Genomic DNA, 14,996 nt, shown 5'->3' on the forward strand with positions numbered 1-14,996 from the left:
GGTTACTGAACTCAGGTCCTCAGGCGTGGTAGCAGGTGCCTTTAACCAATGCGTTATCACCCATATATGGTGTTTAAAGGTCAGGGTGTTTTTAAAAGCATCTTCCCATTAGTTTTTAAGAATCTTCTGCAGCCACAGCCTCTGGACAGCCAGACTTTCCCTCCATCTGAACCAGTGCTAGTAAGGAAAGCCAGTAGTTCATCCACAGTTGGGAAAATTGACACTCTGACAAGGCCACAAGAAGCCCTTTGGGAAATACAAGCTTCCCAGCCTCTGTGTGAACATCTCCAACAATGAGCAGTTAACTCCTTCATGAGTCAGACACAGTTCAGGTACTCACTCTGGAAATACCATTCAATGAGGGGATGCATGAACAAGGAGAAAAGGCCACGCTACCTTATTCTTTGCTCCCGGCCAGAAAAAACCTTATATACTACATCCAGCCCTCGACAGTCCAAAGAAAGCAGAGTCAAATAATGAGCAGCAAAGAAAGCTGTGATCTCAGATCTTACCGCCTCAGGTGAAGAGGGTCCTTCCCTAGGCCTTCTTTCCTCATTCCTAGACTAGCTAGCTAATCCTGCTAGTTTCTTTTACCTCCTGTCCCTCTGCCTCCCTGCTGCCCACTTCAGTCTGCTCTCCACCTCCAGGGGAAGTGAAGAGGCAAACAGCCTCCCTAGCCCAGTTGGGTCTGTGGCACCCAAAACCAACTGCTGCTCCTTGCAACAGAGAAAACTTGTCACCTCTCCACACTGTAAGGGCGTCATTTCCTCCCTTCACCTGTCTGCCTCCTCCACCTGCTCGCTGGCATTCCTGACCACATATTAGTTTCAGCCAAGTAAAGGGCAGGAACAGAAGTCAAGCACAGTAGGCTGCCCTGCCCCCCACTTAGGCTGCAAAAGGCCATACTGTGCCATCTTCAAAGAGGGGTTGGTCTCTCTTCCTTAGCGGTGCCTGTGTCTCTCTCTCTCTCCCTTCTTCCCTCCCTCCATCTCTCTCCCTCCTTCTCTCCCTCCCTCCATCTCTCCTTTCTCCTCTCCGCCTAGGATATGAGAAATCAAGGTAACCTTTGGACTAAGGAGCGGCATTTAGTCTCCCAGCTATTGATGGAGAGACATGAGCGCCCTCTTGTGGCCAATGCAGCATTGCTGTTTCCCTCTTTGACCTCAGCTTTTTCCAGCTGGTAGGGAGGGCAGCTTTCCTTATCAAGAGACAAGAAACAGTTCAAACTCCAAGATATATATGGGAAAGAGTATAAATTAGCCCCAGAAGCTAAGTTATAAGCTAATGCTAGTATTTCTACTGTTTTTGTTGTTGTTGCTTATTTTTAGAAATGTTCTCTCTAAATACCTCTGGTTGTCTCGGAACTGTCTATATAAACCCAGCTGGCACTGGCTTTGAACACCCAGAACTCTATCTACCTACCTCTGCTTCTCCAGTGCTGTGATATAAGGCATGCACTTGACCTCTTCTCTTAAAAGAGGAGTGTGATCCAGCGGAAGCACTTAAGCCTTTGGAGTCATGCAAACTCACAAGTTGTATATGTTCTTTTATAAGCTGTGACTCCTTTGGGATTGATGTGTAATTGCAATCCCTCATGTGCAAAAGGAACTAACTAGTCCAAACTCTTGTGGTGCTATGGATGAAATGTAATGAAGGTAGCTAAATACTAAATGCAGTGCCCACTGTGGAGCAAGGTGCTCAGTAAACGGTACCTGTCTACTGCTGTTATTACAGCTACTAGGCGCTGCTTTCTGTCTTTGGAAAGATATCCTTAGCCCTAACCCTGCTTTGCACAATTCCAAGGCAAGGGCACCAATGGCATAAACTCCCTTCTCTAGAGCGAACAATACTGACTCTCAGGCTGACCCACGGGCCAGTTTGGAGACCCTTTGACTCAAGGAAGTAGAGATTTAGAAAAATACCCCAAAGCAAAAGAAAACAGTTTAAAATAGAAAAGGGGAAAGATAATGCCAGAAGGGCCCTGTCGGAAACAGATTGAAGGCCCAGCTCCGCTCCACTAGAGGAGTTTGGCACTCTGCCTGGCACACGGCTGAGGCCCAGCAAGTGCTGACTTCTTTCTCTTCCTGTTCCCCTTTAGCTACATCCCTGAGCAGAGCATGAACATGGCCTTGGTGTGATCTAGTTCCCAAATGTTTTCACATTGAGGGTGCCCAGTGGGGAGAGCAGAGGCAGGGCCTTGCAGTGGCCTCTGAAGTGCCCTAGCCGGTGTGCATTCTCCGGCCCTCTCACGTGAAGAACTGCCCACTCCCACTCCCACCCCTGTCCCCAATCTACCTTCTGTGTCTCAGAGTAGAGGTGCCTGTTGCTGCTCTGGCCAGTTGGTAGCTTATTAAATCTCAGCACCACTTGCCAAGACCCTGCTAAACCTCTTGGCTGTTCTTTTTGCCTTTTCTGGTCAGCAGTATTTATTCAGAACTAAACGGTCCTCACTGCAGAATGAAAGGATCTACTGCTTAAGTATCTGAAAAGAAATCTTGGCCGCATTACAATTGCACCCTCTCTTTGCGGCCTCCACCCCACTCTGCCCATGCTCCATTGACTGGTGCCACTGAGACTGACCTGGGAGCCTGCCCTGGGAGCACGGTACCCAGTGGCAGAGCCAGCTGATGGAGAAGTGAGATAGGCGGCGCTCGTTTGAGGGACCCTTTCCCTCAACGTGCTGCAGCCCCAAGAGAGACCGGGGGCCTAGAAACAACTTGTTTTGGGCATAATCGTGTGTCAGTTTGGCTTTTTCCCTCCTCATACTCTCTCTCAGAGCCTCTCCCTCTTTCCCCTCAGGATCGTGCTCATGGATGACGCCATGGACTGTTTGATGTCATTTTCAGATTTCCTTTTCGCCTTCCAGATCCAGTTTTATTATTCAGGTGAGAATGTTTCAGGCCCCATGTGGCTTTTGTCAAGGACCATGTCTCCCTTTCTAACCCTGTTGTCTTTTCCATCTGTGTGCCTGGCACACACATTTCCCATCCCCACTTCCTGTAGGGGTATGCCTCATCATGGCCCACTAACAGAATGTCTGATTTGCAGTGGTGGATTCAATCTGCCAAGCCTATTTCCTCAGCCAAATGAAGACATTGAAAAAAACATACTGCTTCCAGTCAGCAGCACAATAAATAAAGAAATGAATACACTTAGTGAGAACAGCAGTAAGGACACCAATAGCACTCAGTTATTGAAAATTCACCACCTCCCAGGTACAGTGCTAAAGACTGCAGGCTGTTCGCTAGTCCTAAGAGATAAGTTTACCTTGTTTAGAGCCTCCTCAGTTCTTGATCGCATGTGGCGCGTCTTTCCCCACACTCGTAGCTTTTCATAAGCACACACTGAACCAGAAACAATAGTACATGACTGTAACCAAGCCACACATGCACACGTGCTGTCTCGTGCTTTAACTCTGCTCCCCAGGTCATGCCAGATGTACCCTTAAGCCCCTTCTGACTTGATGGAATAAAAATAAATAGAAATGTATACAGCTCATATGTAAGTGAAAACAAATTGAATTTGGGGGTTAGAAATTACTGCATTCATAAAGAAACTCGCTTAAAGGGTGCTTTTCCAGTAAATAGAAAGCTATCTTTGGAGCTTGGAGATAACCTTCTTGCCAACCAGTGCCCTGGGCAGCTCTGGCTTCACTTCGGTGCCACGTTCTCTTTACTTGATTGAAGCCCCAGGGCTGTTGAGGCAGGGGCTAGAACCCAGAGTCATACCACCTGCTCCTTGCAAACACCAACATCTATGTCTCCTTTCTCTGAAGCTTTCTCTGAATCTTGGGGGAGAACAGCCATGTTTGGGAGAATTCCCTTCCTCTAACATATATACATACAGGGAACAGGGGCAGGGGGGGCAGAGAAAGGCCATGAGTCATTGTTCACTAACAATGATGTGACTACAAAGCTTGGAAAACAACTTCAAATGAAAACTAAATTAGCAGATTGTAGTGTCCTCTCCCGAATGGTATTTCTTTTTCTTTCTTTCAAGGTACATTGAGGACACTGAAAGGCTCAGTCTGGACAGTAACAAAGATACTCTCTTTGTACATGGCCTCCAGTACACACACGGCCATGAAGCAGATGGCCTCATGAAATGGGCCTAACCAGTGAGAATGTACATGTGTTCATTTTTCAGAAACAAACATGCAGCATTTAGCATGTACCAGCATAGTATTAGGCACTGGGACTGGAGGCGTCGGCAGGGCATGACCCTGCCGTTGTTCGAGGATCTAATACTCCAGCAAGGACACAGATAAACAAATACACAGCAAGCAGCACTGGGCAAATGATACCAAAAGGGGAGCGTGCTCTGCAGGTTTGCAGTGGGGCGCCAGCTAGCCTAGGAACTGTCCCAGGGGAAGGGCACGGGTGTCGTGTCTCATGAGGGCCGCAGTCAGTCCAGGTGTTCTGGCATCTGTGCTGAGGCTGGACAGACTGAGCTATCAGAGAAGGGGGGAAATGGTAAAGAAATGAAGCGTGACCTCCTTGCCTAAAATGTCCCTTCCTATTCCTACGGTGCTAGAATTTCTGGAGAGCGTGGCTGCCATCTATCAGGACTTGCTGTCAGGGAAGAATCCCAACACAGTGATTGTGCCAACATCATCCAGTGGGCAGCACCGCCAGCGACCTGCCTTGGGTGATGCCGGTATGCTAGATGGAGTGGAGGCGTCACTGTTCTATCAACGCCTGGAAAACCTGTGTGACCGGCACAAGTACAGGTGGGACATGGGCAGAGGCCCGCCTCAGCCCCAGAGATCAGGCACTTGTATGGGAACAGGCCTCTAGCAGAATGTTTTGATTGGTTCAGGTTTCTATGTCCCAGGATGGTCATGATTTGAAAACATGGCCATGTGCCCCCAAAACAGGTAGCTCACTTTCAAAGGAGCATTTTCACCAGGAAAGACTAGCTGAGGTAACTAGCTTATTAGGACTAGCTTCTTGAAAAGGAAACATTCACTGTTTGAAACTTTCCCATGGAAAGGGAAGGTTAAACTGTCCTGTGTGGCACAAAAAACCCTGAAGAACATAGCCTTCAGGCAAGAAGCCGTGTCCTTTCCCTCTCTTCTAGATTCCCCGTATTAGTTATGGGGCTGGTGCTGTGGCCAAGCACACACTCGGCACGTTGCATCTCTAACCCCACCAGTGTGCCGTAAGCCCATAAGCCCGTGTCTGCGGTCCAGCCCTGTCCCTGCCGTGCTCCCCCAGATTTCAGTGTCCTGGAGATGTCAATCAAAGGATAGCACTTAGACTTGAACCCAGCCTCTGCGTTCTCCCTTCTAGCTGCCCGCCCCCAGCGCTTGTCAAAGAGATCCTGAGCAATGTCCAGAGGCTGACTTTCTATGGATTCCTTGTGGCCCTCTCAAAGCATCATGGCATCAACCAAGCCCTGGGTAAGCAGAGCTCACAGTGACAACCTGTGCTCCTCCGAACACAGGCAGCAGCTGGCCTGTCGGCAGACATGGCCCTGCAGAGTTATTAAGATACTGTCTCTGATTCTCTGGCCTAGAAGCTGCAGTGTACATAACCCAAAACTGCCTGTGCTTAGGAGGTCCCTCACTTTTCCATGTGACAACCTTCTGCCCTGCCCAAACATGAATGAGCTGCTCCTCTGGTCCCTGGCATAGGCCTGCCCAGCCCCTCCCTATAGAATCCCCGTTCTGTTCTAGGAGTGGCCTGCAGGTTCAGCAGACACAGGGTATTTACCCAGTGGCTCTGGAGATTATATATCAAAGTGACCTGGATCCCATTTAGAAACAGGGCAAAGGTGTGTCTGGGAGGTGTTGGGTTTTTTTTCTTTTTTTTCCCAGCTGGGGAGGAAAAAAAAAATCTGATATACCTGAAAGAGAAAAAAAAAAAAAAGTGGAGACTGGCCCAGTTTTACTGCTTGTCCTCTCCCAAGGAGAGACCAGCAGGCCACTCTTGCTGTAAGCTTGTTGGGTTTTGTTGTTTTGAGACAGTCTCACTGTATATTAACTCTGTGTAGCCCGGATTGTACTAAATAGACTAGGCTGGCCTTGTACCTCCTACCTCTGCCTCCCAAGTGCTGGGACTAAAGGTTTGCACCACTAAACCCAGATACTGCTGAGGTTTTTGTTTTTTATTTTTCTGTTTTGTTTCTTTGTGTGACCCTGGCTGTCCTGGAATTAGCTCCGTAGACCAAGCTGGCCTCAAAGTCAAAGATCCACCAGCCTGTGCCTCCCGAGTGCTGGGATTAAAGGCGTGCACCACCACACCTGTTGAGTTTTAAGGACTTCCTATTTGTGTCTTTGCTCAGGAGGATGGTATCCCCCTGTGATTAGATCCAGGTTCCTGAGTCTCAGAGAGACATGAAGATTTTTTGTCTCCTGTCAGTTGAGGGGATGGGATCAAGGGAAGGGCAATTAACATTTGCTAAGTGCCCAACCCAGTGGGCCAGAAGCTGTGCTGGAGCCTTATGCTGATTTCCATGTACACACACCTGCTAGAGTTCTAGAGGACACAGAGCCTGGTTACAATTGAGTCAAATTAGATTCATAACCAAGGCTGCCAGCTGGACTAGGGCTAGAAAACAGGTCAACCTGAAAATCAGATTCAAGAGCCAGTGGGAACTCTCTAGGTGTTTTTTGCAATCCGAGGAACTGAGTACTGTTCTTTCAGTGATTGCTAAAAAGAAAAAGAAAAAGCTAATTAGCAATAACCACAGCCTACATTAACCTCAAACCCTCTCTGATCTTCAAAGCCAGGCAGTGTTGGTACACACCTTTAATCCCAGTCCTATCCCAGTACTCAAGAGGTAGAGGCGAGGCAGAGGCAGGTGGATCTCTAGGCCAGCCTGATCTACAAAAGTCCAGAATAGCCAGGGTTACAGAGAGAAATCCTGTTTAAAAAAAAGAAAAAGGAAAAGAGAAAAGGAAAGAGCCTTCTGGGGTAATATAGTAACTAATGGAACAGGCAGCGACAGAAGGCAACATGTGTTAGAACAGGAGCTCAGAAATACCCTGGTTCAAAATTTGTGCAAGAGAGCCCATTGTTCCTATGACACCCCACAACATAAGAGGCATCACCTGAAGGTGTAGAAGTCATAACTTGGACCAGTGCAGGATACTTCTGAGTCTCTGAAGCCCTGCTCCTTCAAGAGTTTACTGATCTTCCTCCCTGCAAACTTCAGTCTCACCTTCCTACCCATTGTGGAGGTGTTCTGTTTTGTTTTGGGTGCCCCGCTCCCCAGCTCCAAAAAAAAAAACACAAAAACTGATTAATCTGAAAAAGAGCAAAAAGAAGAAAATTTGAGTGGGAAGTACCCAGGCCTCTTCATATACTTCCCGATAGAATCACCAACCTGTGCCCCATGCTAAGGAAACCGATCCAGACAGACCTCGGAACTGCTTTAATACCCAGTGCTGGTCACAAACCACATCCAGCCTTGGAAGGGGACTGATCACCTGTTTGGAGTTTTGCTGTCACTCTTACCCCAGGCAGGGAAGGAGAACAGTGACTCACTAAATTTAGAAAGCAACATAAAAGACTTCCTGTTCCACATACCCCAACCTTACCTGACTAGCGAACTGCAGACACAGAAGCAAGGCTCAGAAGCGTATGAAGGGCCCCATGTTGTTTCATGACCCCAAACCCCTGTCTTCTAGGAGCCTTGCCTGACAAAGGAGACCTGATGCATGACCCAGCCATGGATGAGGAGCTGGAACGGCTGTAAGTGTCAAGTGGGAAGCTGCTGCCCTCTTGTGGAAGCCAATCTGTCAGATATGGTTGTGCCCCACTGTAGGTGACACAGCACTTACTTTTAACACCCCATACTGGTCAGGGAGACTTGGGGCCAGCAGAGAACAGAGGTACTGTAAGTCCTTGGGGGCCTGCTCAAGTGCAAGAGTAAGTGTAGAGGTACTGGTCTCTGAACAGAAGTCTCACCACATCACCCTCTGGGCTTCTTTCCTTCTTCAGGCTGGTCCAGGTCCCAGGCCTGGTCAACTCCATCACTGCCACTTCTGAGGCCAGCTGCCTGCCCTTCCGAACCCCTTCCCGGGTTGGTTCCCCATGGAAACCCCTCCATCGCTCCCGCAAATTGGATGTAGAGAGCGATGGCTCCACTGAAGAGACAGATGAGTCTGAGACTTGAATCTGAAGGGTCCCATCTGTGGCCTATACCTTGCTCCCACCCTGCTTTTGCTGCCCTCACCAGACTTCTCCAGCATCACTGTGCCGCCCTCTGCTGGAGAGAAGGGTGAATAACAGCCCCAGTAAGACCACCCAGTTCCCAGAAGTCCCCCAACTCATACTCGCAGACAGCCCTAAGCTGACATATGTCCCAAGGCACTCATCACAGGGAAGGGTATTGGCTTTAGCCTTTTGTTGGCAGTGCTGCTTATGTTTTAGTACAATGTCTTCTCAGCCAGCCCATGATCCTCCTAGTAAGGGTCAGCTTTCACAAACAGCTCCTATAAGGGGAACATGAATTAGTAATGCAGGGTCTTTGTAGTCAAGGGTTGATCCTGAAAGCATGTGCTGGGAAAACATAATACGCTGGAATAGGAGGGTGGACGGGCAAGAATTTTACTTGCAAAATCTGCTTCCAGTTTGTATCAAATAGTCAAATCTGAAATGAATAAAGTCCCTTGTGTCTGGTAAGCAATGAGTCTAAAGCCAGTAGGCTAAGGGGAGGGAAAGGGAAGTGTGACTTGGGTGCTTTTCTGACTGGATGGAGGTGAAGATGGGGGCCACTCCAGCATGGGGCCTCAGCTGACAGAGGACCTGGCCTCCTGCAGATGAGGACAGCCATTCAAGTCAGAGGAATACTGAAGATGGCTTTCAGAAACGTCTCTGAGTGTTCAGCCAGGTTCTCTCCACCTGTGAGACTCTGGCCACAAGAGCTTTGCACAGCCTTTCCCAGGGTTTCCTTAAATTCGAAGACCAGCTCTCAGGTTAGGCAGTAGTGTACATGTGCACAAAGCACGCCTATGGTTCTGAAGCAGACTGGAAAAAGGTAAGAGAGGTGATCATCTTTCTTGAATGAGGTAGATCTCGGCAAAATAAAATTCACTCAGGGGTTATGGCAGAGCAGGCTGCCCGCACCATATTAAGGTCACCACTTACTGGACACTTTAATTTTCCTGCATTCTTCCCTACCAAACCTACCAGTGGACAATTACACATAGCTTCCAAAAAGCCCTCTGGTGCCAAGCCTACCTAAATGCATCTGAGTGAGCCCCTGAAAGGTTTCTCAAATTTGGGTGTGTACCTGAACCACAGGGAAGCTTGAGTCCAATTATCAAGCTAGAGTCCTAATAGACCAACTTGGGACTGGAAAGAGAAATCTGATTTCAAAATCCCAGGTGATTCCAAACACGGGAACTCCATGGTTCCCTGTACCTGTCCTTTCTAACCCTCATCTCCCAGAGTGGCCTGTAACTGTACCGTGTTGAGGAATCCCAACGACAAAGCAGCCCTGTAAGGAAAGGGTTTATACACAGCACCCTAACTCTTCCAATATAAAATGGTCATTTAAGTCTGAATCTTTAAAATGCCTTTTCAGGCCAGGCATTTCAGTACATGCCTATCATTCCAGCACCACAAGAGGAGGATTACAAATTCAAGGCCAGTCTTGGGCTATGGAGACAGTCACTCTCAAACAAAAACACAGAGCTCCGTTGGGAAACAGGTCCCAATCTGCCTCCTGTGATGAGGTGCAAACCGCTGTTGTTGCAGACAAACCAAGGGCCAACTAACACCACCTCTTTCCTCCACGTGCAACAGGGTGGTGAGGTCGAGGCTGTACCGGAGCCCGCGGCAGCACAGGGGCAAGGCGCCAGGGGCTTTTGGCTTTCAGAGAAGAGACAAGCCGGAGGCCCCGGAGAGAGTGCCCTCAGCTCTGGCACCGACGCCCAACCCATATCGGTGGGAGCCCAGAGAGTGAGCGAAGGGCCACACTGGGCAGGGAGGCAGGATGGAGAGGACACTGACCCACAGGGCCCCGTGGGGGCTTTATTTTGACACCACTTTGTTTCAATACAAACAGTGCTGAAAGAAAGTCATGTCCCTCTGGGGAGGGATGAGGGAAGAGTGGTCTGTGTTGTTTGGGAGCCCAGCCTGCAATGCACAGGTAGGGTTGGGCCCAGCTGCCAGGACAGCAAGGTGAGATGGCACCAAGGATGACACAGTGCGAGGCCAGAGGCCAGTGTGTGGGCGGCAGCTGCAGGAGCTCAAGCTCTCACTGACTGACGGAGTGCTGCCTAGGACCCCTAAACCCAGAATGGTGCAGAGGACAAAAGCTGAGCTCCAGGGCTTTCTCTGGGTCTCAGCTTCCTCGGCCAACAGCAGATGCACAGCAGCCAGGCAGGACACATAGGTGAGACCTGCCATGGGTGCGGAGCAAAACACACAAGGAGAGAATCTCAAGCACAGACGGAGGTGCTATGACCCGTAGTAATGGTAGATAAGGGCTCTCAAGACACCTAAGCAGAAGTCAGCCTCCAAGGGACAGCAGTGACAAAGGAAGATGCCCAGGCCTCCATCCAGGCTGATCCCAAATAAAACCTTTAGGTGCCAAGCAAAAGTTCTAGCTCTTAGTGAGTTTCCGGGGTCCTTCTCCTATCCCACCCTCCCCTGGAACCCAGAGGCCACTGATGGCAACAGCAGTGGCAAGTCCAGAACTTCTCCCTGAGGGCTGATCCAGCACAGCTCTTGTCAGGCCTCCCCTGTGTCCAGAATACGGAGGGCCAAGCCCCCCAGCCCATCTAAAAGGATCCTAGAGCCCACAGAAGCCTTCCGCCTTCCCTCCTTGGGGAAGAACTAGACCCCTAAAGCCACCCTGCTGGAACTCTCCTCTCACTCCCAGTGCAGCAGCTGTAGGCAGGACTGGAAGAAGAGCCTAGCGTGGAGGGAGAGGGTGAGGACAAGAACTCAATGCACAGGCAAAGGGCAAAGGCTGATGCTGACCATTCCCCTCGCCCGGGATCCTTCAAAGCCACCCAACTCACACACCACACAAAGTCCACAAATCCCCAGATCCACAAGGCAGGCACCCTGGCCTGAGAATCAGGGTTCTCGCTGTCACCACCACAGGCTTGAGCCATGGAGCCTGGATCAGTAGGAACCGTAGCGATCCTGAGTGGGGAGAATAAAACACAAAGTCAGAGTTTCTCGTCTGCAGCAGCTTCCCAGTGTACACAATGCCTCCAGGGCATACCCTCAGCAGAGGGCTAGGAGTTCCATGTGGGGAATTTGCAACAGAAACTGAGGGGAAGCCACCCGGGTACTAATGAAAAGGGAAGTCCTGCCAGAGATCACAGAACCTGGGAGGGAAGAGAAAGCAGTAGAGGTAAAAAGCTTAGCCCAGTCAGTGCAGACACATTATCCCCTTAGGGAGAAGCTCAGCCCAAATACAGGGATGGAAAGTAATTGGCCTGCCAAGAACAAGTGCCCCCTAAGAGCGGCTGGTGGCTACTCAGCAGGGTCTGGATACGGTCAGTAGAAGACGAACCTGCAAGCATTACTCTATGCTTCTTCCCAGGGCAGCAGCCCAGCCTCACCTGTAAAGAATTCATCACACCATTGGCCAGCACAGCCATCTTGCCAGCCACAGACTTGACACCCTGCTTAAACTGGGCAATATCAGCTGTAGGAATTACATTCCCCAGAGATACAGTTCCTGAAAAGCAAGGGACGGGGTGATCAAGAGCTCCGCAAGAAGCCCTTCCCAGCGACAGGGCACTCCGGCTGTGCTTGCCTGGTGCCGAGACAACACTGGCGCCTACCTCCTCCATGAGCTCCATCCACATCTCCAAAAAGGTCTGAAGAGCTGATGGCACTGCTGCCTGAGAGCTGCTGTAACCGAGACCTGGCTTCATACTGTGTTGGAGAAAAGGCAAAGTCTGGGTAATCTTTTGGCCGGTGATAAATGATTTATGCCAAACCACCCTATGCTAAACCCAAGGACAGGCAGGGAATCTCAGGCTTCTAACTGCTGCTGCCAAGGAGACAACTTCACTAACCTCAGAGTCCACCTCTCGACCAAAGAACATGTCAGATGAGATGGCCTTGGCTCCTGCAAACTTCTGACATGCTTCACTGGACTCCAGACCCGAGCTCCGGCTCTCCACTTCCCTCCGACTTGTGGTTCTGTGGACCAGTGCAGAACATCTGTGTCGTCTCATTACCACCAGCGGAAGTAGAGTTCAGAGGCCAAAACTGCACCCATGGCTTTCTGGCCATAGCTTACCATATCTATCCTGTGACTCTGGGATTCGAGAACCTTTCCTGTAGTGAACACCCCCCAAAAGAATGCCAAGAGCTCCTCTCCCTTTTCTTCACTGAAGCCAAGGCACAAAGAGCCTCAATTTCCACATTAGATGAAGTGGAAGTATGCTTCGGAGAGCTTAGGCTCCACAATGCTGTGGTCTCACTAAAGTTCAGAAGGTCCCATCATCACTGGTGCTGTCCTTGTCCTACTCAGAGAAGTGACAACATCTGATTGCCTGGCTTACACGCCCTCTCCTGCCATGACTATTCAGTGTCATGACCACTCTCTCAGAATCTAGCTAAGGTGGATAAAAAGGACACGCCACTCCACTAATGATGCGCAGGCTCTAGGTGGGAGTCCTACAACTTTCTTCCTAACAATTCGATGACATTACTAATGTCCTTTTTACAAATGCACAACCTACGGTAACTTGACAACAAAACATTATTCACAGTAAGATGGAGTAAAATCTTTAAAAAAAATAAGGGGTCTACCAGGTAGAAAACATGAGTTTGATCCCTAATCAAAATGTGAACAGTAGTGGCTGGAGAGATGGCTCAGAGGTTAAGAACACTGGCTGCTTTTCCAGAGGTCCTGAGTTCAATTCCCAGCAACCACATGGTGGCTCCTAACCATCTATAATAAGATCTGCTGCCCTCTTCTGGCCTGCACGCACATATGCAGACAGAACATTGTAAACATAATAAATAAATCTTTTTAAACAAAAGAAAAAAATGTGAACAGAAACAGAAAGTCAGGCCCCTCCTACCATAAAATAGATCCCAGGCTAAAAAAGGTCCCCAGCTGGCCCTGTCTAAGAATGGTCACTAGCTATATGTGACTACTGACGTTTGTTAAAATGGTATTACAAAGCATTAGAAAGTCAGCTCCTCAGCTGAGTGCTGTTCTTCAGGCAGCACACACTGCCCCGCCCGTGCTACCTTTCTGAAATAGGCCGAATGCTGGAGATTGTCACTTCGGGTTCCTTCTCTTCTGCCCGGTCCATACCCCAGGCTGCATCTGAATCCCAGCGAGAACCAAAAGTTTCTCCCAAGGAAAAGGGATTATCCTTGTACCTAGGGAGACAGCAGAGCAGCTCAGAGAAACCTGAGAAGGAACACAACAGCCAAGTCTATGCCCCAGGAACAGCCTTACTTTGGGGGTCCAGAGGCAAAAGTTCCAACATCATCAAACAAGTCAAGCTGTGATCGGGAAGATTTTGCACTCAGCGGGGTTTCCTGCTCAATCATCTGCATCTCAGACAGCACGGAGTGGGAGATGGAGCTGTGAAGAAAGCACAGCAGGTCAAAGGTCATTGAGTACCAACTGTTCACTGGCTCTAAGCACAGCAGCCAGGCTTGATGGGTCTGTTTCCCCAAACACCACCTGCCGTTTAGCTCCCTGCCCGTGCCCTGCAGAGAGCTGTGCTGCGAACATACTCAGAAATAACACGCCAGCTTTGTTCTCTCCAATGCTTTCCCCTGAGCAACGGCTATTGGCTGTCATCTTAATAATGCACACCAAGAGATGAGTGCTCAACCTCAACCTCCAGTCTTCCCTCTTTGGTTTTTGGTTTACATGTTCTAAGCTCACTGGCTAGGTGACCCAGATCCTCTTCCCTCAGCCTTTCCAGTGTTGTAGGCATGAGCCAGATTACAGGCATGAGCCACCATGCCCAGCTCCATCTCCATCCTTACTTGAAGTCTTATGACACCATAGACTAGATCCTGAGACAGATGCACACATGCACAAAGCAGAGCATGAAAACCACCAGATGATTCTCAAGGGTTCACAGCGAGTCCTTACTCATCATCTCTTAAAGAAGAAAGGGGATGAAGAGGAAGAAAAAGGAAAAAGGGACTAAGAACATTTCCTAGGACAGGGTCTGGCCCATGCACCAAGACTTAGATCTGCCAGTGCTCCCTAGAGTGGGCAGGCAGGATAGCCAATGCCTCCCTCCTGTCAGGATCTGTTGCATTCAAACTTATTAAAGAATGCCTAAGAGTCAATATTCTGCAACTGGATTTTAAATAAAGTAGACCAGGTTTAGGTAAGAGATTCTGTTGCACTGTTAAAGAAAGGAGGGTAAAACCAACCAACCAACCAACCAACCAACCAACCAACCACAGGGGCGAGAGAGAAGGCTCAGAAGGTCAGAGCACTGGCTGCTTTCCCAGAGAACATGTTTAATTCCTAGCACCCACATGCAGGTCACAACAATCTCTAACTCCAGTCCCAGATGATCCATTGCTCTCTCTGACCTTCAAGAGACCTGTGCTAATGTGGTACACAGACATACCTGCAAAACACCAATATACAGAGAAAAATAAAAGAAAACAAATTCAGATGTGGTGAAATGATAAGTGATCTCAACACTCACGAGCGTAAGGCAATAAGGGCAGGAGTTTAAGGTTAATCTTAAGGCCAGCCTGAGCTACATAAGACTATCCAAAAAAAAAAAAAAGACAGAAAAGAAAAACAAAACAAAATAGTCTGTTTTAGGCCAGACAGGCCTAATGAGATCTTGCCTCAAACTAACAACAACAACAATAAAAAAAAAAAAAATTAAAAAAGAAAAAACCAAAACCAAAAAACCCACCAGGGCTCACTCCCTAAAACACGGAAGGAGAGAAAGGACTCCAACAAGCTATTATCCTCTAATCTCCACATGTGTGCCATAGTACAGGTAGGTCTCACATACAAATACAAAATAATAATAATAATAATAATAATAATAATAATAATAATAATAATAA

The 14,996-nt window shown here is 48.8% G+C and overlaps 2 protein-coding genes across 3 annotated transcripts; one reads left to right on the top strand and one right to left on the bottom strand.

The window, feature by feature from the left end:
• Nucleotides 1-2,799: 2,799 nt before the first annotated feature.
• Cstpp1 (centriolar satellite-associated tubulin polyglutamylase complex regulator 1) lies at nucleotides 2,800-9,923 on the top strand (the record flags this gene model as incomplete). 2 transcript variants are annotated; one of them, XM_055617297.1, is given in 5 exon segments in its annotated part: nucleotides 2,800-2,885; nucleotides 4,534-4,729; nucleotides 5,292-5,401; nucleotides 7,634-7,697; nucleotides 9,756-9,923. In XM_055617297.1, coding segments are annotated over 5 exon segments (616 nt in total), but the record flags the coding sequence as incomplete, so codon positions are not given.
• A 35-nt stretch (nucleotides 9,924-9,958) lies between these two features.
• LOC129684219 (ADP-ribosylation factor GTPase-activating protein 2-like) lies at nucleotides 9,959-13,623 on the bottom strand. Its single transcript, XM_055617298.1, has 6 exons — nucleotides 13,396-13,623; nucleotides 13,182-13,316; nucleotides 11,993-12,119; nucleotides 11,756-11,849; nucleotides 11,531-11,649; nucleotides 9,959-11,105 (listed from the first exon to the last, which is right to left on the bottom strand). The coding sequence occupies exons 1-6, from the start codon at nucleotides 13,554-13,556 to the stop codon at nucleotides 11,085-11,087; spliced, it is 657 nt and encodes a 218-aa protein (XP_055473273.1). The 5' UTR covers nucleotides 13,557-13,623; the 3' UTR covers nucleotides 9,959-11,084.
• Between the last annotated feature and the right edge of the window lie 1,373 nt (nucleotides 13,624-14,996).

The sequence above is a fragment of the Psammomys obesus genome, unplaced genomic scaffold (assembly GCF_907164565.1).
Source record: "Psammomys obesus unplaced genomic scaffold, mPsaObe1.curated_primary_1811, whole genome shotgun sequence".
Taxonomy (NCBI): Eukaryota; Metazoa; Chordata; class Mammalia; order Rodentia; family Muridae; genus Psammomys; species Psammomys obesus.

Excerpts from the sequence above, each read along its gene's own strand:
- LOC129684219 (XM_055617298.1), bottom strand. The coding sequence starts at position 13,556 with ATGACCTTTGACCTGCTGTGCTTTCTTCACAGCTCCATCTCCCACTCC. Across the intron at positions 12,120-13,181 it reads ATTCGGCCTATTTCAGAAAG|AACCACAAGTCGGAGGGAAG; the intron begins GTAGCACGGGCG and ends ACTGGTCCACAG. Across the intron at positions 11,650-11,755 it reads GGATGGAGCTCATGGAGGAG|GAACTGTATCTCTGGGGAAT; the intron begins GTAGGCGCCAGT and ends CTTGCTTTTCAG.